This window comes from Cibotium barometz, chromosome 1, assembly GCF_041138505.1.
Source record: "Cibotium barometz isolate CiBa-2024 chromosome 1, ASM4113850v1, whole genome shotgun sequence".
In the NCBI taxonomy this organism is placed as follows: domain Eukaryota; kingdom Viridiplantae; phylum Streptophyta; class Polypodiopsida; order Cyatheales; family Cibotiaceae; genus Cibotium; species Cibotium barometz.
Genome location: NC_141046.1, coordinates 10,416,776 through 10,438,854, shown reverse-complemented (window position 1 = coordinate 10,438,854; position 22,079 = coordinate 10,416,776). Strand labels below are relative to the sequence as shown.

The window sequence follows — 22,079 nt, the reverse complement described above, 5'->3', positions numbered from 1 at the left end:
AGGGTTTGCTCTTAATGGAGGGTCAATTGGATAGAGACGCCCATCAACCCAAAGATCTACATTTTTCTCCTTAGCTATCCTATGAGCTTGGATAGATTGTGCATCAGTAGGATGGGTTTTTTTAGAGCTGCCATACTCTTCAGGAATACGAATGTGTAAATCAACCTTCCGTTTTCTAGCTTCACAAGGGGGGCAACACACACAACTTGCAAAGGCTCCATAGCTAAGCAAAGGAAGAAGCTAAAGCAGAGAGATCCTCAGAGGGGAAGAGAGAGAGAGAGAGAGAGAGAGAGAGAGAGAGAGAGAGAGAGAGAGTGTGAGAGAGACTGTTAAAACTTTGCTGTTGGAGGTTTAACACAAATCCGTTTTTCTAAGTAGAAAATGATATTTTTGATATACAAATATACTAACATGGAGTTTTTCATCAATAAATTACATTTATGAGAAAATTTGAAAAATAATAATTTCTAGGTCCTCCCCACAATTTTGGGATCTCATGGATATAGTGGTTCCTGACAGTTAGTTATGTTTATGGGGTTGTGGAGACCTGACAGTTACTTATGGATGTACTGGCTCTTGATAGGCTTCTGATGTGATGCTTGAATTACAAGATTTTTGGAGGGAAAAAAGTATTTTCATCATACATATTGGTTGGGTGGTGTTTTTCCACCTCAAAATGTAAAAAATTTAAAATTTAAAAAATTTCACTTTTTGGGACCCACCTAATTACGAGAATGTTTTGCTGATGTGGAAGGGAGATATGGTGGGAATTAATGAGGAAGGAGATTTCAAACTGACAAGAAAGATTCAATTTGTAGAGAGTGAAGATAAAAAATTCAAAAAGTAAGAGAGAGAGTATGAGAATATTCCCTTTAAAAAGTGAAACTAGGGGGGTATGGCTGATGTGGCAAGGCAAAAAATAGGGGTCATCATAGCCTTTGTCTCCCTTAAGCCCAGCCTTTTAAGCTCTAATCCCTTAAAATTGGGAATCCTTAGGAGGCCCTTTTTGGGTCCAAAAAATTCCTAATGCTATAATAAAAGTTCAAGAGTTATCTTTGGTCTATATGTTATTGTATAAATGTTACTTCTTTCTTCTTTTTATATTGTTATATTTCTATTTGCTTCAAGGCAACCACACGTCCTGGGCATCGCTACTCCTCTATCTTGAAAATATCTAGATTTCAACATTACGCCATAGTAGGCTATTACTTACATACATGTAAAGACATTACCATAAAGCAAGTTTTCTTGGTGCTAACGACTATATCATAGAGATCATCATTACAACATGGAGATATAAAAATGCCTTGTTAACATTCAGCATGACAACATGTTAAGAGTAGTTAATACAAAGATCAATGTCTTCTTACATTGTCAATTATATTGAACTTACACATTGCGTCAAAGGTGAATGGGCTGATGTAGAATATTATCGTTGGGTAGGGGAAGCTTGCTCTTGCTGTGGGGGAGAGTGCTCTTGCTATTGGGGAGAGTCAGTAGCTTGCTCTTACTATGGGGGAGAGTTCCCTTGCTCTATTGGGGAGAGTTAGTAGCATGCTCTTGTTGTGCTCCCATTGGGGGACTCCCTGTCGGTTTTGGGATTTGTGGGATACTGTCGCACGGTGGCGGCATTGGTCTTTGTTGTTGTGAAGGGGGAAAAAATACATATGGCACATTAGAATCTTGTTGCCCAATATTATTAATTAGAGTTTCAATTGTTGTGGCCTTGTATAGTTATACAAGGCCACAACAATTAAAACTAATCGTAGATTCTACACATATGAAAAATTACATATGTGCTATCAGTGAATGTACAAAGAAACTAAGATAGTGCATGCTTACATTTTCTAAGGGTAGTCCCAATATTGAGTGCAGCAGCAACATGATGGCGTTGTAGCACACTCTCCAATCACAGCCAAAGCCATCATTTTGTTGTGGGACTCTGTATCTAATGATCTTTGTCGCCTCTAAAATCTCTTCTTGGGTAAGGGCCTCAATACTAGCTATTAACTTTCTAATAGATATGCAAACCATTTTTCAATTGTCAATACTCTCTCTCTCTCTCTCTCTCTCTCTCTCTCTCTCTCTCAGTAATATAAAAAATTATCTCATGGACTTACTACCTCACATTGCTATGAAATCTTACAGTTGAATTGGCAAGATAACATCACTTCGACTCAGTATCTGTAACAATCAAACTCTAGTGTGCACTACAACAATAAACAATATAAGACAGTAAATCTAGTATCTATGTCAGAATACCAAAAGTACAATTTAGGTCACATGACACTTACTTTTCATGGTAAGCCATTACAAAGATTTGGGCTTGGTCAAAATCTACATGCCTAAAACATGGACATATATCCACGTAGGAAACCTCCTCTGAAACCAAAAGCAAGAATATAAGAGAATCCAAAATATATACCGTGCACTGAGCTTCCCATGGTAGATTTGATAAACTAGGCTACATAGATAACTCAAATCGTATTACTTTGACAAAGAATAACACTTTAAATTTAAGTTTAGGGCACGGACATAGCACACCTTAAAATAGCCTTCATAACTCTGTTGTTGACCTCCTTGTGCATTCTGGATAACACATCAATCGCCTCCACGTTGAAAGGAAAGTATTGACGACGCATGGCAACCTCACAATGGAGGGGGCCAAATACCTCAAAGATTCAACATTAGAATTATGCAATTTTTGAAAGGTTGCTTCTCTCCTCGCCCTTTCAATACTCTCCCTATCAACCTCCCTATTTCTAGCTTCATTATTGGTCTTTTGTACGTTGTGCCATATGTGTCATGCCGCGAATGATTGTCCTTTCTCTTTAGTGATAGTAACTCTTTCCCTTAGGGGGGATCTCCATGATACCTTTCATCTTTGATTTAGTGAGGTTCATTGGCTCTAGGGTCTTGTCATATCTGAATCTAAAAAGCTGTAGCGAGTACATGTCCTTTGACATCCCTGTTACTCTGTGTGCATGGGCAGCTAGAACGTAGTTGTCTTGAAAATGCTCAATGAGCCGATTCTCGGCAGCCTCATGCAAGAAACCTAGCGTTGAGCCCTGCCAATGCATACCACAATGGTTCCTTTTGCAAATGGATCTAACAAGGTGCTAGAATGGGAGCTTCAAAATTGCGCTCTGCATGTGCCTCTACTCCTTTCACAATTCACGTAAAACGGACCTATGTTGCTCATACCTTTGAGTCTTCATTGACCAAAGGCTGGATATATTCTTTCCTGGCATGCAGCTTTCCACAATGAAGGAAACTCCAACACATAATATCAGCTCAAATGGCCAATAAGGACAAATTTTGAATAAAAATCACTACAACATGATATGCAAAACAACCAACAGATTCAAACCCATACATAGCGTTGTATTGCATTCGCAATCAAAGGAACTCCAACATGTAAAATACGCTCAAACGACAAACAAAGAAAACATTTTGGATGAAATTCACTACAATGCAATAAAAAGATATCCAACACATTGAATCCTCCATATTGCATTGTATTAAATTCACAATGAAGGAAACTCCAACACGCAAAATCGGATAAAAGATCAATAAAGATAAATTTTGAATAAAAATCATTACAATGCGATATGCAAACAACCAATACATCACGTTGTACTACATTCACAATTAAAGAAACACAAATACGCTCAAACGATAAACAAGGAAATAATTTTGGATTAAATTCACTACAGCGTGATAGGAAGACTTCCAACACATTGAAACCCCCTATCGCGTTGTATTGATTTCATAATAAGGAAACTCTACACATGTCAAACACCTATTTTACAGGTACGTGTACAAATCAAGACAACGTGAGACAAGAGCTCGTAAGTGCACTGTCCTCACGTTGTAGTGATCATACTACAGGAAGAGTGGTGTTGGAGTGCTGTGTTTTTTGTTAGGAATCTCTCGGGAATCCATGTAGAAAAGGAAGAAGAAGACATGGCACAAGTCCACGAAGGGATGAGATGGCATAGGGAAGGCCCAAGCCACAGCATCAAGCTACCCAGAGTGTTGGAGGTGGAACTCCCCAGCTATAGCTACATACAAACAAAGGGCTGATGTCTATAGCCCAGAACATCCTCTCACATGCTCTCTCTTCGATGGAGGAGTATGAGAAGAAGACCCAAATCACAATCAATAACATGTGTACCTTGAATCATAAAGAACATGGAATGCGAGTGAACACCACAGCTAAAGCCAAAGATTTAGAGGGCAAATCACAAATGATGGCACAGCAAAACAAGGAGATGCAAAAAAAGATTGCCATGGTGGAGAGGGCCCTAGTACAACAAAAGGAGTTGAGCGAGGGAAAGATTATATCCCTCCATCAGTGAGAGGCACCTGCTCCAAGCTCACGTGGAAGAGCTCTGTGCAGAATTAGCTGAAGCAAGCCAGCAAAGGTCTGGGCCAACACTATACAAGGACTAAAGGATGAAGTGTTGGACAACACAACGGCATTGGCAATCACCCAATTAGAAGCCCAAGCCCTGAAAACCAAGAAGAGGAAGAAGTTATGTGCCTACCATTAGATGCCAAAGCAACAGTGATAAAAATAACAAAGGCTAGACTCAGCAAGGTCTGGGATCAAGCACTACAAGCCCTAATAGAAATTCATGAACAAATGTTTGCAAATCGCAATGTGTCATTCATGACCTGGAGGAAGATGATGACGCAAACATGGAGCAACAGCAACAACAAACAGCAGCCACACAATAATAACAACAGCACAACAAAGCCAGTAGACCAAGAGTCCCCCAAAACAAGCACTGCCAAAAAAGTGTAAGCAAGTGGAAAATGAAGACCAGAATCTGGCACAAGAACCACTTGGAAAGCAGAACACTGGGAAAAAAAGGCAAAAAAGTTAGCCGAAAGAAATAAGGCATTGCAATAGGAATTGCAGAACGCCACACCCTCCAAAGAATATGCATATATACTAAGAGAAGCTCTCCAAGACATAGACAAGGCCAAAGAGCAGGCAAAGGAGTACAAACAAAAGTTTCAAAGGAGCACTAAATTTGAAATGGACGCCATCAATGAGATGAACGCACTAGAGTTTGAAATGCAGCATTGCATGGAGAATGAAAATCAGCTCAAAAAGGATGGATTCAGAGATTGGGTAAACTACAAAGCTGCCCTCCAGATACAAATAAAGGAGGCAAAGCAAGTGGCAGAAAGGGTACAACAGACCCAGAAGACATGGCTATAGTGGAAGTTAGACCTCAAGGAAGCAAAGGAAGAAGTGGCCAGACTCCAAGCAGAACTCAAAAAGGTAAAGGTTGATGCAGAGCTAGCCACAGAAAGCACGAAAATGTTATCGCTTGGAGTATCCAGAAAGGAGCGCGGGGAGCTATTGGTTAAGGTCCATAAGTTGCATGACACCAACCAAGCCCTGCACAAAGAGAATGAGCACCTGAAAGATCGATTGGTCAACATGTCAACAGCTCCGTGGGCCACTATGGACAATCCATTCTTTGAAGCTTCACATGTGATGTTCTCTGAGCTGCTAAGAGCTAACAAAGAGCTACCACCATATTTTCAGAATGCAGACAAAATAAGGTCCATGCTTACCATGAAACCTCTTCCTCTGGAACACCCATGAGGAGGATGCTTCCAACTAGAATGCAACCACCACAAGTGTGAATGTCTGGAAGTGGGGCACCAGAGACCTAGAAGTAGAAAAGGTATAAAGCTCACCATCAGATGATCCAACAGACTATGAAGAAGTTGTATACAGGTCGAGTGGAGGCCCATACCAATGACAAAAAAGAAAATCCTAGGGCAGACTCCACTCAGACCGGTGGTAAAAGTTTTTGACCAGAAGACACCACAGACCAACAACAGGGGTCTGGGTTGCTCAAAAGAACAGGTAAAAAAGTTAAGAGGATACAGAAGCACACCACCTACTGGGATGATGTATACATCGCGGACCATACTCCCCCAGAACTTTTCATAAGATTCAAAGAGAAATTTGTCAGGGAAACTGGTTCAGGAGCAGAAGCTCAAGCACCGGGCATACCAGGCGTTGTGCCCAGCAGCTCAGTGGTGGGCAGTAGAAGATGCAGGCAATACACTCCAAACGTTGTGAGCAGCACCACCTCAGTATTGCATGTGTGGAGGTGGCGAAGTGTTACCACCAGAGAGCCATTGCCAAGAACAAGAAGTCTTAGTGTAAAAGGGCAACTGGTCACTGCAGGTACGAGGGAGATACGGTGCTAGATAGGAATAGTGATAGATACTCAGATAGAAGGAATGTATGAAGGGTGAAGTCATTGTATGCTCTTAACTGATAGTTGACAGTTGTTTCATGAAGCTAGTTATAGTGATAGTACTCAAGAAATGGTAGTCTTTTTTGGGCAATTTCTCTGTATTAATCGACAATACTTCTCGAATATAACTAAGAGCAAGCTTTCCATTTTATTATTGTTCTATGTTTCTCTCTTACACTATGTGGATGAAGTCTAGAGTGTCTCTGTTTTACTGAACATGCTATCTATGTGAGAGTGAGTGAGATAGTGGTGTGATGCAGAGTGAGAACTGAGAGAGTAAGAGTGAAGGTTTGTTCAGTAGAGTGGTGCTTTGTGTGTCCCCGTTACTGTTAAGGATACCCTACCCTAACGTGTCATGAGAAGTTGCCTATCCACCGAGCTTGAGCATGGGTCAAGAGTTCCACCGTAGCCGCTCATCACCGATGTCCTCCTGCACTCGTTGTCACACCAAGGCAGTTGCTCTAATCCAACGGGTGATGCAAGCTCTCTCGCGAAGATCGTATGGGATCTCCATGGAAGAGGATCGCGTTGGTTAGCTTAATCACTCGAGAAAGATAGAGAGAGAGGAAGCAAGAGGGAACAAGTGATTAGCACTAATCACTCCCAAACCCTAACTCTAAGCACACCACACATGCTAGATTAGAGTTGCAAGAGAGAGAAAGATAAAGAACACTCCACTTCTATTGTACAAATGGGAGAATGCGTTACAAATAAGAGAAATTAGCTTTTATAGTTCCAAGCCTTTTCCCACTAGGTCACTTGGGAGTAAGTGACTTGAGGTGCCCAAAACATAGTTACAAGGCTTTTCTCTATGGTTTGGCCAACTGACCAAGATCCTCTTGTCTATCCTTTGAATCTCAATACTTGGGAGCATCTTTAGGGTGTTTCCCTCATCAAATGATAGGATTTACAATATAGCATGGGAACCCATTACATAAGTGTGCAAACATAGTTGACATAGGAATGTGTTAACTAATATGTGGTTAACATACTCCCCTTCTTGAAGTCGATCACGTCCTCGTGATTGGCGAGGGGTTGTCGAGGCACGCGGGGAAGTATCGCACTTGGTTGGTTCTCTTGTCTCTCTGAAAATGAGAGGGTGTGGGGGAGTTAGTCAGATGGAAAGAAGATAGTGAAGTATTGGTGATTAAGTATCCAGTTAGTCATATGGGCTTTTATGAGTTTGCTTTTATGTATGTGCTGTGAGTAGTAATCTTTATTTGATTTTTAGTTTTTTTTAAATTTTTTGTCGCCTTTGCGGTGGGAAAACTTTGCGGTGGGAAATCCTCATCAGATTACTTGAATGAGCAGACTAGCACAGAAAACTTAATGACAATATCCTAGTGGTAGGTGATATGATTAAAGAGGAGTTAGTAAAACAATGGGGTTAGTAAGCAAGTGGCGAGGGGGGAATTCCAGAGGGACAAGGAGGCAACATGCATGGAGATTGCTTGCCCTCTGAGATTATGTATGTCGATGGCAATGTTAATGAATCTCTAGCATCTTTCTTAAGACACCGTGATGGGTATCTTGGCTCCCATGGATGTTGAGTCATCAAGTTGTGGTGTTCTCTCTTTTTCTTTTTATGCTTTGTCTTCTTCTATCATTGGAACTCTGGGATCCTATGTAGGAGTGGTAGTTGATGTTGAGGATCCATAGGTATTAAGCCGAAGAAGAAGTTTTGGGTAGGATTGATTAGACATGAAGCGTAGCTATTCAGGTGCAGTAGGGGTGATTAAGAAGATCCAAGCGATGGGTCGTACGATGGACCAGGCTTGCACCCACCATGGTCTCCCCATCCAGCGATGGACGTGGATGGCTATCGATGATGAAGCTTTATGCAGTGTGTGCACATAGGACAGAGACCAATGAAATTTGCAGGTGTTGTGCATGGGCGAGGGAAAAAGGTGTGCCTGCCATGGTCCTAATCACCTAGAGACTCTTTTTTCTTTTTTTGATTTGTTTATTGGTCAGCATCCCTAAAGAGGGTTTTGTACTGAGTAGCCCATGTGGTTAGAGTTGTGAGCTTACCTTTGAGTTTATCTTTGAGTAGTTGGATAAGTTCAGCCATGTGTAGCACTGCCCCTTAGTTTGGTGAACAAAGTCAAGGGGCAGGGTGGAGCTTCATGGAGGAGGCTCCGTGGGTTGAAAGAGTTGGGCGAATTAAGCTTTGAAGTGCCCATGGGTTGGGTGTGGGAAAGGCTGGAGGATTTTGTCGAGGAGGAGGGAACTTGCCTGCCCATTGGTCGCCAAACCATCTTTGTCAATTGGACAGGTACTAGCATGGTGGGTGTGGTTTGGGCAAAGTTCTGAGGGGTATGTCTTGGGAGCCAAATGATGGAATTGCCATCATGGAAGCATTGGGATTCTAAGAGACATTGGGAACCCAACGCTACCGCGAGAGTGATGAAAGACCGTGGTTGGCAAGGCTTCCAACTTTTTTGTCGATGAGGCTTTGAGCTATGAGGTGGTTTTCGACGCAGAGAAGAGGCTTTTGATTGTGGCTTGGGGAGCCACAAGTGTGTGTTGCCTTCATGAAAGCCTTGTGCTTAGAGCACATTGGTAGGCACCCAACGTTGTTGGCTTTACTGTGCTTGGGGTTGTCGAAACCATGGTTGTGGGACCTTTTATCGTGGCTTCTTGGGGAGTTGTTGTGGGGAATGAGAACAGGTGGCATGCTTGGGTAGCCCCAAACGCGGGTTGCCTTCATAGTAGCCTTATGCTCGTAACAGGCAGTCGAGGACGAGCCAATGTTGAAGCTTGGGCTTAGGGCTGGTTTTTGTTGGCTTAGTTGTGACCTTTTGCACTTGGGTTTTAGAGATGGCCGTTTGTGGATCCATAGCTCTATGTAGCCATCATAGAATCCCTGAGCGGCTAGAAGATTCTTGGCCACCCACCATTGATTTTCATGATAAAGATATGAGGTCGGGGTGCTTGCAGTGTGGGTGGTCGAGGATGTAGAGTTGAGGGGCAATGTCGACGATGAGGCGTGTTTGTCATTGGTGGGTGGTGTTGGCTGATCGACCGGCTTTGGTGAGACATGGGGTGGGGGAATAGGGGAGACTGTTGGTGATGAGGAGGGGGTGTGAGGTGGAAGGGCAGTCGAGGGTGAGGTTGTGTGGATGATTTCCTCTTGGGGACACAAGAGGACAGTGGCCTTGTTACCATTGATTTCCATGGTGGCCGTTTCTTCACACCAATTCATTTGGCACAGTGAGTGGCATCAATCCACTCTTTTCTAATTATTATCCGGCCTTGGAGTGCTCCTGCATCTATAACATGAAATCTGCACTCCAAGTCGTTATTTCCAATAGAAATTTTAGGGATGAAAGACCCAATACTCATTACACACATTTCTCAAGACACCATGATTGTTCTCATCCCAAGAAGGTAACGTGACATACATAGACATGACATTTCCCTCCCCCCCTAATGGAGACACACACATACATCACTTGGCCTACATCATCGGCATGGCTAGAGGTGATTACATCAACATGACATGACATGACATTATGGACATAAACATAGATAGCATCACATACACACACATATGGGTACATCTTGATCAAGGGTTTCCCAATCCCAAGGTTGACATAGACATCAACATAAGACATGACATAAAACATCTATGGAGATAGTCACAATCCCAATGGGCTTCAATGATTGGCTACTTTGGGCAATGTGAAATTGACACCAGGCTTGGGGTAATTTCCCACCACCACTACTAAACAAGCTTCCTTTGTGAATGCCTTTAGGATCTCCCCACTTATTAACCAAACCTAGAAGATGCTCGGTAACTGTGGAGCTAAGTCCAAACATCTTGAACGTCAAGAATCTCCACCTTTTCCCTAGATAATATTGCTACCCATCCCACAAATAAAGAGGAGCTCATAAGTGGGGGGGGTGTGGCTCAACTCTCCACTACTTCCTTAAAAGAATGTTCCACACTACTTGGAACTACTATTGCCTTGGGGTTTGGAGAGCTATCGGAGCTTTAAAACTCCTTGGATCTATGTAAATCTTGCCACTATAGGAGTTTCTTGCTGAACTTTAAGAGGATCTACCTCCACTATGTTGATAATCAAAGGGGTGGTGAGAACGGGTATAGGGAAATCCCATGTGTAATCATCTTGGCTTTTTGAATTGTGTAAGTAGGGTGGAGAGCCTTGCCTTTCAAGCATTGAACACTAGGATTGGTAGTTCCTACTTCCACCAAATTTGAAGCATACGAGAGGCCTAGTGGGATATGTGAGGGGGCATGTTGGGTATTAGCTTAGTCTATGGTACAATGCATCACCTTGAGAATTATAGATTGAGATGTCCACCGGCCATGTTACCGTTCTGTTAACCCAATTTTGGCTTAGCACATCTCTCCACTACATAACATAGATAGCACAATAAGTTTCATGGAATGGCACTCTAAATGTTGTAATTATAAGAATAGATGGCTATGCCACAAATCTATGTAACTTATAAGTTTCTAGTTCATCTTTCATTAAGTTTTGGGTGCCCAAGTGTGAATAAGGGCCAATTGCATAAATAACATTATTCTTATTATGCAAGACACAATCCCCCTTTGTGCCAATTGATTCTAGTCTTATATCCTTGCTCTCTTATGGCTTTGGTGTGTGAGAGAGAGAATTGAAAGGAGAGAGAGCTAGACTCTTGGTGCATGTTCCTCTTATCCTTGTGTTCTTGAGTGTGAGTTTTGAGAGGAGTGAGTGTCCTTCTATGGAGAAAGGCAACCTCATCGTGAAAGCTTAAGAAAGAGGCAAGCGAGTGGTGTTAGCTACTAACAAATCTTGGATAAATAACATTATTCTTATTATGCAAGACACAATCCTCCTTTGTGCCAATTGATTCTAGTCTTATATCCTTGCTCTCTTATGGCTTTGGTGTGTGAGAGAGAGAATCAAAAGGAGAGAGAGCTAGACTCTGGTGCATGTTCCTTTTATGCTTGTGTTCTTGAGTGTGAGTTTTGAGAGGAGTGAGTTAGTGTCCTATGGAGAAAGGCAACCTCATGGTGGTGAAAGCTTAAGAAAGAGGCAAGCGAGTGGTGTTAGCTACCACTAGCAAATCTTGGAGTCTACGGAGATCTGAGCTTGGATACCGGCAAGCTCCCCACGACAAGTTAAGGTAAGCATTATCCATTGCACTAGGAGAGGGATAACGTAACTAGTAATATTTTTGGCACCGCTGCTAAGGAACCACGAGTTGTCTTCTACTCTATTACAAGTCTCTTTTCTCTTAATATGGCTAAGTGATTGTTAGAGAAGAGGTATGATATGGATAAGGTTGTAAAGAAAGAGGAAAAAAGAGATTAGTTTTGCATTGTTTAAGCATTTGATGTTATTTGCATTGTTTGAGAGTTAGGAAAGCAACAAAACAAGCATTTTCATCAACACTTGTGCATGTTTTGAGAACTCCATAATTACGATCGTGATTATGTAGGGAACACCCATTTGGTGCATTTCTTAAAATCATGAAAATTTTATTGAAAAAAATAAAGATCCACTGATTCCATTACTTGATGTCATTTGAATATTCATATTCCAAGGGAATAATCTCAAAATTCTAAACTGGAAAAATTAAGATTTTCTCCCCTAATCAATGATTTATGGTCGATACTTGCACAATCATGACATCGTGATTCTGCAATCTACAAAATCACGACCATGATTTTTTGACAAATCCATCTATTCCGCAATTTATGAGGTTAGGTATTAAAAGCGTCTTATCTCTGATAGATTCCGTCTTATCCAATCATGATCACTGATCACAAATCACGATCTGTGATTATTGATCACGCCCGTGACTACCATGTCATAAATCACAGTTCATGATTTTTGCTAATCACGCCATGATTGCCATATCACCAATCATCACAATGATAGATCTTAGCATACAAAGGAGTGTGTTTGCCTTGCACAAGCTGAATTCTTTTGAATCATCAAGTAGTGAGGAATCCATGGAGAATCCTCTTACTGAGGAAGTGGTGGGGGAGAAGGGTAGTTCTTCTCCCCAATAATGTCCGGAGGATTCATGGGCTTAGCCCAAGGAATCCTAGGATATGGACATGAGCCTAAAAGGGAAGCTCTAAAGGTTACCAAGGGGACAACCATTGAGCTTAGACCGAGAAGTGAGCACTAAAGGATCTGGAAGTACAAGGCAACATCTAAGGAAGGAGCCATCGCCAGGGATGAGAAATCATCAACCCGTGGTACAACATACTCTAAGAATACGAAGGGATTCTATAAGTGCCCAAATAACAGGGGTGGTATACTTCCCCACTTCTATAAAACTAGAGATTGAGGAAAGAATGAGAGAAGCACAAGCCCAACTTAGAAGGCTTAAACAAGAGAAGCCTAGCTTAGATCTTCGTAGGGAGTAGAGATGTGCTTTCAATACGGCAATGCACGGAGAATATTCTTTCAATCTCAGAAGATCGAGGCATGAAGAGGACTTGGTCGCATGAGGAAGTGCCAGAGAGGTTGAACAAGCAATAGAGGAAGGTATGTCTATTGGAATGAATTCTTGCCCTCTCGCTCCTCACGCTTCCATGTGGTAGTGTATTATCCCACATAGTGGGTTAGGGTCAACTTGACCCCTGTATATAGGGCTAAATGGTCCTTGGTTTCCCCTCATCCCCCACCTTTATTGGTGGTCTCATTGGATGTTTGGGTGGGGGTGTACCCGGTCGGTTGATGGCCATCTTCCACGTGTTGCACCTCCATTCGCTTGGTGCTCACATCTTCAGAGTGTTGCACTTCTCTTCACTTGGTGCTCCATGCTTCGTGTTCTTTCATGGTATCAGAGCATGTTTGGCTCTTGTACTCTTGCTCGGCATTGTTCGGGCATTGTTGCTCGGTACGCTTTGCGATTCCACGTTCGTGGATGAAAGGGGATTCCAAATGTGTAGCTTCTTGTTGATTAAGAATTGGTGTCACATTTATAAGCATCCTGGCTTTCTCTTTCAACTCTTCTCACACGAGAAATGCCTTAGTGTAGCAAAGAGTGATTGGAAATGTGCCACACATTCCCTTTCAAGCTCATTTACATCATTGTTGGTACATTGACCATCAGGCTTTTGCACACAGTGTATGCTTTGATTTTGTCTCTTAGCATGCAAGCCTTTGAAAAACTATTAGCATGCAAGCCTTTGATTTTGTCTCTTAGCATGCAAGCCTTTGAAAAACTATTTTAACGAGCAATCTTTATTTAGTAAAGGCTTTTGCCTAACTCGTATTTGTCATTTTTTTTAATTTCCTCTGATTGTTGCAATCTATAATATATCATGCATTTAAAAGATTTTTTCAATTTCCTCTTATTGTTGCAATCTATCATTTATCGTGCATTTAAAAGCTTTTCTTCTTCCTCCTAATTCAATTGCCTTGTTGCAACTTCATGCAATGCCTGCACATCTACTTTTTGCAGTGATTTATTTCCTTTCTTTGTCGCCCCCTATACCATCTGCCATATTCTATAATGATAGATTGCATCCTTCTTGTAAAGTTTCTCCATGTTGAGTCCAGATCATAGTACGCATCTTCTCTAAGTTTCTCCATGTTGAGTTCAGATCATAGTATGCGTCTTCTCTAAGTAATACAATGATTTTGTACACATTTTCTCGATAAGTATCATGTGATAGGTAGGAGTTATTGACTATACACAGTCATTTTACATGGCAATATTGCATTGTCCATAGCAATTTTAAAATGCATCCCACCCACCATGAATAATGATCCCCCAATAATTGTGATGCATAATCCACCCATACCTTTGGAGGGCTCGAAACCCCATTGTGTACATTTAACATATAGCATTTGTCAAGCCTTGCTTATACTCTGATTTCGCATTAAGCTGAAATGTCATTCCTCTTTTGTTAGAACAATTCACATTCCACATATCCATTGCTATAGCATCTCCAATAAATGTCTACCAACCCACTTTTTCTGATGCAATCATGTGTGAATTCCCAGATGTGTTATCTTGCACTGATGGTGGACAGTTATTGAAGTCTCCTAACACACATGTATTTGTCAACCACCATGAATAGACAGCCAACCTTCTCCAAAGTTCTACTCTTTTAGCTGACACTGTCAGTGCATATACACTTACAAATTCATGCATATGCTCATTCAGCATGCATTGCAACATGATGTATCTACCAAGAGGAACGGTTATAGGTACGCATTGGCCTCAAAGTTGTTCATATCATTATGCATGTGCTTGAATAATCGGCAGTTTCCGCATAAAATATTGTGAAACCTCTAAAATAACCTACTTTTCTAGAGCAAAACCACGTTGATTATGAAACCTCTAAAATAACCTACTTTTCTAGCAAAAGCATGTTGATTATGTTCCTACAAGCAAACCACGTCTGGATTTGCCGAAGCAACATAATCCCAAAGCAACCTCCATTTATTGGGATGAACATTACATGTTACATATTTACATAGTGTCGTGTCCATCATGCATCTTGCATATAATCATTTACTAATACCAATCTCTTTGTAGCTCTCCATGCATTTGTTGCAAGTATTCCATCCCTCCCTTCACTGCATTCAACATGTGGTTGATTCACCCAAGGTGGAGGCCATAGATGTTTTATCCAAGTGACTTGCAATCAATGACTTATTTTTTAAGACTGGCATTTCGTGTTATCTGACCATCCACACCTTTTCTTTGGTTGATTTGTTTGTTTTGAATATTACTTTATTTTGTTCTTGCTACACTGCTTTCCCTTTATTTTATGATATACTTTGTTTTGCATTTGCATTCACCACATTTACCATTGGTGTTTGTTCTGCTAGTTTTGGTTGCTCCTACACAATGGAAGAGGGATCAAGTTCTAAGGGGGCTACCATTTCAATGTTAGGGCATTTAGATGCAAAATTCCCAAACTTGTGACATTTAAAACATGACCCAACAAGAGGAGACCAGTTTAATTCATATGGCTTTTCCTCCATGGGAACATCGACAATCTCAATTTCAATGCTTTCAGGTGTTGGCACATCCGTATCCCCACAAAATTAATTTCTATTGCCCATGATTCTAGGTGCACAGACTACTTTTCTCAAAGTCTAAGCTATTTGTGGTAGTGCATCCTGTAGTTCAGTTAGGAAATCCACCACGGCAACCCAGATTGGGCATTGATGTTTTAGCAACCCTTGATAATCAACAATAGGCACCCATTGCAACACATGCACCATTTGCATGGCGTAAAAGAGAGATGCAATCTCAAACAACTTTTGCCCTTATAGCTCTCCATGACTGCATGGAGTCTATACAATCTAGGCTACCGCAAAGGTTGAGCATAGAGCTGGCTGCTGCCATAGCATGCCCTCAGTCACCTCTGTGACACTTTCTATGTGATCCTGCCTGCCAGGTGCACCATGAAAGTTTGAAAGGACTGTAGAGGCTGCAAAGCACTGTTGATCCATCTCTAAAACATGTTCAGCAGCACTCTCTCCACGTTCCAAATCGCCATGCTTTGTGCAGGCACTAAGAAAGGTTATCCACTCCAAAACCTGGGGTTTTAGAGGCATTTTCCTGAGAAAATTCTCAGCATCCTCTAGCTGACCAGCCCTCCCAACAAGATCAATCATGCAACCATAATGGCCTGCTGTCGGTGAGATGCCATAACCTTGACTCATTAAACAGAAAAAAAACTTGCCATCATCCACCAGGCCAGCATGGCTACAAGCAGCAAGAAGGCTAAGAAAACTAACCCCATCTGGCTTCACCCCTTCCTCATGCATATGCTGGAAAAGCTGGAGGGCCTTCTTGCTAAGCCCGTTCTGGGCATAGGCTGCAAGTAAGGCAGTCCACGCAACTAGATCCCACTGCTCCAATCTATCAAATGTAATCTCAGCATCTCGAACATTTCCACACTTACCGTACATATTTCTGAGGGCATTCAGTACAACACTATCTGATTCAAACCCTCCATCTGCGACCTGCACATGAATCAATTTGCCTAGTGCAGGACTGTCGCAGGCAGAGAGTATGCTAATAAAGGTGACCTTGTCTGGTTTTACACCTGCCTTCTGCATCTGTGAAAATAGTTGCAAGGTGCCCTGGCTATGCCCATGCTGGACATATGCTGTAATTATACTATTCCAAACTACTATATCAGGCTGCTGCATGTAACTGAACGTCTGTGTGGCATCTTCCAAGCTATTGCAATTGCTATACATATTGATAAGCACACTGCCTACAACGCAATTTGATTCGTATCCACATTTGAGAACCCCTAAATGGAGTATCCTACCTTCAACAAGGGCCGTGGTGTCATCACATGCTTTGAGAGCAGTAATGAAGGTGATTTTGTCCGGGCTCACTTTATGATGCAACATTTGCTGGAAGAGTTGGAGGGCCTCCTTGGAGTGCCCACACTGGACATATGCACTAATCATTGCATTCCATGACTCCTCATTTCCCCGATACATTCCACTGAACACCCTGAATGCATCTTCTGGACTACCATTTCTACCATACATGCTAATCACAGCATTCCCCACAACATCAAGCTCTAATCCATGCTCTACAACAAAAGCATGAATCATTTTTCCCTCTTTAAAAGCCATGGGGCCTACACATGCAGAGAGAATGCTTGCAAAGGTGATGTGATCCGGTTTCACATTTTTCCTAAACATTCCCTGAAAGGATCGAAGGGCTTCTCCTATGAGCTCATTTTGTACATAAACACCAATTAGAACATTCCATGTGACAATATTCTGATGATGCATTTCTTCAAACACCCTTTTTGCTGCTTCTATTTTTCCACAGTTACCATACATACTGAGAAGAGCATTAGCCACACCGAAATCTGATTCAAATATGCTCCCCACAACTTGTGCATGAATCCTGTTGCCAGCTACTAGAACTCTCTGATCAGCACATGCAGACAAAATGCAAGTAAAGCTGATCTGATCTGGCCACACACCTTCCACCTGCATCTGTGAAAAGATTTTGACGGCCTCACTCACATGTCCAAGCTGAGAATATGCAGTAATAAGCCCATTCCACACGACAACGTCTCTGTCACAAATGTTGTTGAACACTTTTTGAGCATCAGCAAGGTTTCTGCATTTCGTATATACATTGAGTATAGCACTTCCCAGGATGTCATTGGCTTCAAATCCGCATTCCCATACATGGCTATGGATGATCATCCCCTGTGCTAGGTTTTCAAGGGTAGCACATGCACAGAGGGACGCAATAAATGTGATCTTAGTTGGTTTCAATCTTTCAAACAGCATCTGCTGGAAAAGTTGAAGTGCCTCTTCATTGCATCCATGTTGAATGTACACTCCAATCATAGTATTCCAAGAAATCATGTTCCTCTCAGGCATATGGTGGAACATATGATATGCATCATGTAAATCCCCACATTTACCATACATTTTCACAAGAGCAGTCCCCACAACAACATCCATCTCAAATTCTCTCTCAATGAGGCAGCCATGGATTAGTGTACCCTCGGTGAACGAGGCAGCGGTCATGCATGCGTTGAGGGCAGTGATGAAGCTGGTTCTGTTGGGAGGGAAACCCTCCAACTGCATCTGCCCCATAAGTTTAAGGGCGTTGGCAGCATGCCCCTGTGAGGCATAGACTGCAAGCATGACATTCCACGAGACCACATTTCGGCTACCCCCCAGGGTATGGAACACTCGGCGGGCATCTGCAGCACTCCCACACTTGCCGTACATGGTGATGAGATGGTTGGCTAGGAAGAGGTCTCCCTCGAGGCCAGCTTTGATAATATGGGCATGGATATGCATGCCTTCTGGCAAGCATGCGCACCTGCAAGAGGCCTGGATGAAGCAGGCCAATGGGTCTGACATTGTACAGTAGTGGTGATGATGATCTCTCAGCCTGCAATCTTGCGATGGCCATAATGAATGAGAAAGGGCGCTCACAGTACCTCTCTTGTAGCCCTTTCGCAAGCACGAAGTATGATACGCCCACCATCCTTTGCCTGTTATGATGCGGAATCCACCGCAACAAATTGGGAAATTAAGGGAAGCTCTCAGCGTTATGGGGCAGAACAGCATAGCACATTCGTCAGCTTGGCGATGGTGTGTGCATAGCTGCCCGGCTCTGCGGCAGCACTAGCCTGTCCAACTGTGCCCGCCGTGGACATTTCATGCGGAGGGAGACGAAAAATAACCAAACAAATAAAATACAACTAAATAAATTCTCTTGTTGATTAAACAGCCATTTGAAAATGATTTTAATATGCACCCAAAATCCATTTTTTAAATGTTCTATATTAATTAATTCATCGGTGTTTTTTAACCTTGGATTCATGTTATATTTTAGTGTAACGATTATTTTTAGAAAGATATCTATAGAGATCTTCTTATAAAATAGTTGTCAATAAATTGCATGCTGAATGGAACGTGCAATGCACCTTCTTCTCTCTCGTGGAATGTGTAACAACTTCAATGTGTAACACATGCTAAGCCACAATTGTTGCATCTAGTTTACTAAGCATCATTTTGCATTCTTCTCAGGTATACATTGAGGCTTTTATAGCCGAAGGGTGAGGTACGAGTGGTGATCTATAATTGCCTGTCTCGGCATGCCATGCCATAACCATTTATGCTCCATAACTGCCTATCCCAACGTGCTCTATAGTTCCCTATCCCAACATGCTCTATAACTACTTATCCCAACATGCTATGTAACTGCCTACCCCGATGTGCCATGTCACCATAACCGTTTATGCTACATTATTCCCCATCATGAGTGTGACTGCCTAGGTTCTTGAATGAGCATTACTTAGGTGGAGGTCCATTCCTAGGTGTGTATGGCCGCATCCTTGGGTGCTTTCCTATGCTAACACCTATCCTCCCCCTAGAATGGTACAGCTAGGTGTGTGTGGCCACATCATTGGATGCTTTCCTATGCTAACACCTATCCTCCCCCTAGAATGGCTGTGAGTGAACAACCATCATAATATGCATCCAAATATGAGTTGTGTGTATGTCGAAGACTTTGAAGTGGTCGGATCTCATGGTTTGAGGTGCTATTTGCTGCAAGGCTACTATTTCTATCAACTTCTATGCATCAGATTTCTGCTAGCAGTTGGTACCCTTCCTTGGACAACCATTATACACATCGAATGATGTGGTTCGGTCGTTCCACACCACGGAGTATACATTGTAGAATGGTGTTACTTTACATATTCTGCTTTTTTGTAGTTGGTTCAAATCTTAGCTGATTCCTGATCTATAACTTTTTTTGAGACAAATTTTGGTTTATCATGTTCGGCATCTAAAAGGTCCAATGTATATGAGGCTCCTTCGAATTGGATTTATCTGGCGATGATTATAGTGGCTCTAATGAATTTGACTTTGCTAATGACTGCAGTGTTGCATCCTTGATGTTTTGTTGTTCCATGATGTTGATTGCATCATCTGTATTTGTCGTGTGTACTTTTTATCATCAATATGTGGTTTTGGCTCTTCAACTGGATCTAGGTAGCATTGCAAGTTCTAACCATGGGCATATTCACTCACAGTTTTAGTCACTTTATCTCTGAAGGGAATGTGATTGCGCACTTGATATGATGTTGCATTTATTTGATCCGGTTATGATTGCGCATTTAATATGATGTTCCATCTGTTTGATCCTGTTGTGCTAGGTGACGGATGGGAACTACTTGTGGGCCCTCTTTTTACAGATGTTTCTGATACGTTAGCCATTTGAGCATTCTTTTTTGGGTTAGATCTACCATTTTACTGATATGATCTGAGAGTTTGTTGCTCAAATCTGTCAGTCTGCAAGTTTAATCGGATAGTCTAATTAGACAATCTACTACTCTAATTTGATGGTATACTACTCTGATTTGTCAGTCTACTAGTTTGATCAAATAACCTGCTAGTCTGAATGGACAATCTACTACTCTAATTTAATAGTTTGTTGCACTAATTTGACAATTTGCTACTTTGATCTAATAAATCAAGGGTACTTTTGCTACATCTTTCTTGGGAGAGCCAGTCTACTGCTCAACTCTGTCAGTATGTTGGTTTCATCGGTGGACAACTTGCTAGTCTGAACAGAGGATCTGGTTTGATGGTCTGTTACTCTAATCTCATAGCCTCCTACTTTGATCTGAAAATCTACTATATTTTTGCTACATCTTTCTTGGGAGCATTCTTTGACTAGTTCTGATTGCTTGGTTGATCCTCTTGTATGGTTTCATTCTTTTTCCCTAAGCTGATTGCATTTGTGTTTTCTTTTGGTGTCAGTCTAATCCTCTTAGTCTAGTTTTTTATGAATATGATCCTCCATTCTTGTTGTCATTGGTTTCACATATTCCATTTTTGCTGATGAAACTAAAATTTGAGACCTTGGAGTTAGGTACATTTGAAGGCTGCTCCTGGGTCTTGCCCTTTCTGCTCTTCTTGTGTCCTTTTAGATTGTCATATTGAGATTCTTCTGCTCCTGGTTCGATTCCTGGACATGTTGGTTTGGGAAAGCATTTCTGCTTCTAGTGGATCCATAACTTCTAAGACCTTGGCTTGCTTCCTGATATTCATGCCTTTTCACACTTTTGCAGATGTTTTGTTCTTCTTGTCTTCTTATTTTTGAAGAGCAGATTCAGCTTCATCATTACCTTGAGCTTCGTCTTCCTAGTAGTATTCTTTCTCATCATTTGATTATTTATTTTCAAGACTCCATGCTAACGCAATATTTTGCTTTTTTTTTGGGGTTATTGCTAGGAGTCTTTCCAAATTGCTTTTTATTTTTGCCATTTTGATGATACTTTAATATGACTGATGATTTCCTCTGTTGTGCTATACATGCCAGTTCCTTGCTTCTTTTAGGAACCCTGAGAAAACCTTCAATTCCTTCTTTGTCACACCAAGAAGATCTGGACTACCATCTGCCCATGCAAATCATTCCATGGTGGTCTTGGCGCTTATTTTGCTAATCATAGGGTGCGGACCACTTCTACCGATAACTACCTAATTTTGAAGGGTCCCAGCCATTTCCACAACTGAAGGAGTCCATGCATAAAGAACTTCTACATCACGTGTACCTGTTAAGCTACATGCCAGGTGCTCTCACTAGTTCAAGTGTTTGCGGGTCGATAGTGGTCCTAGTGCTCATTTTTCCAATCATACAGTGCAGACCACTTCTACCAATAACTACTCGATTTTGAAGCTCCCAACCATTTCCACACAATTAAAGAAGGCTGTGAATGAAGAACTTCTACATCCTGAGGTGCTATCTCTAGTCATCTAGGCATTTGTGGGTCAATGGATACCCATGGGAGGAGGCACTCAAGAGCTTGTCTCTCATCCAATCCCTCGAGTAAAGAATAATGAATAAATAATGAAGAATATGCTAATCTAAGGGAAATGAGAGGACAGAGGAAGTGGGTAGCAAGAGGGAAAGAAATAATGAAGAATATGCTAATCTAAGGGAAATGAGAGGACAGAGGAAGTGGGTAGCAAGAGGGAAAGAAACCTAATCTAAATGGAAAAGGAAATGAAACACAACACCATCACACTCACCTCCACACCACACCACACTCACCTCTCACTCACAAGCTTAAGCTCAAGCAAATGATAAGGACATCATAATAAGATAAAGGCATTTAAACTCACACAAGCTCTCAAGCGCAAGCCTCTAACACATAGGGAGTGCTCAAGAGTGAGCAAGTCACACCTAACACTCACAACACCCTAAGCTCCACTCCTAAGATAACAAGGAGGAGATAAACTCACTCAACTTACTAATCTAAGAAGGAACAAAAGGACGAGA

The 22,079-nt window shown here is 41.7% G+C and overlaps 1 protein-coding gene across 1 annotated transcript; it reads right to left on the bottom strand.

Moving 5' to 3' along the window:
* Positions 1–15,589: 15,589 nt before the first annotated feature.
* On the bottom strand, positions 15,590–18,010 carry LOC147641590 (pentatricopeptide repeat-containing protein At1g74600, chloroplastic-like). The gene has a single exon (XM_086775423.1). It carries the CDS (start codon positions 18,008–18,010, stop codon positions 15,590–15,592), a length of 2,421 nt encoding a protein of 806 aa, XP_086631549.1.
* Positions 18,011–22,079: the final 4,069 nt, after the last annotated feature.

Excerpts from the sequence above, each read along its gene's own strand:
- LOC147641590 (XM_086775423.1), bottom strand. The coding sequence starts at position 18,010 with ATGTACGGCAAGTGTGGGAGTGCTGCAGATGCCCGCCGAGTGTTCCAT.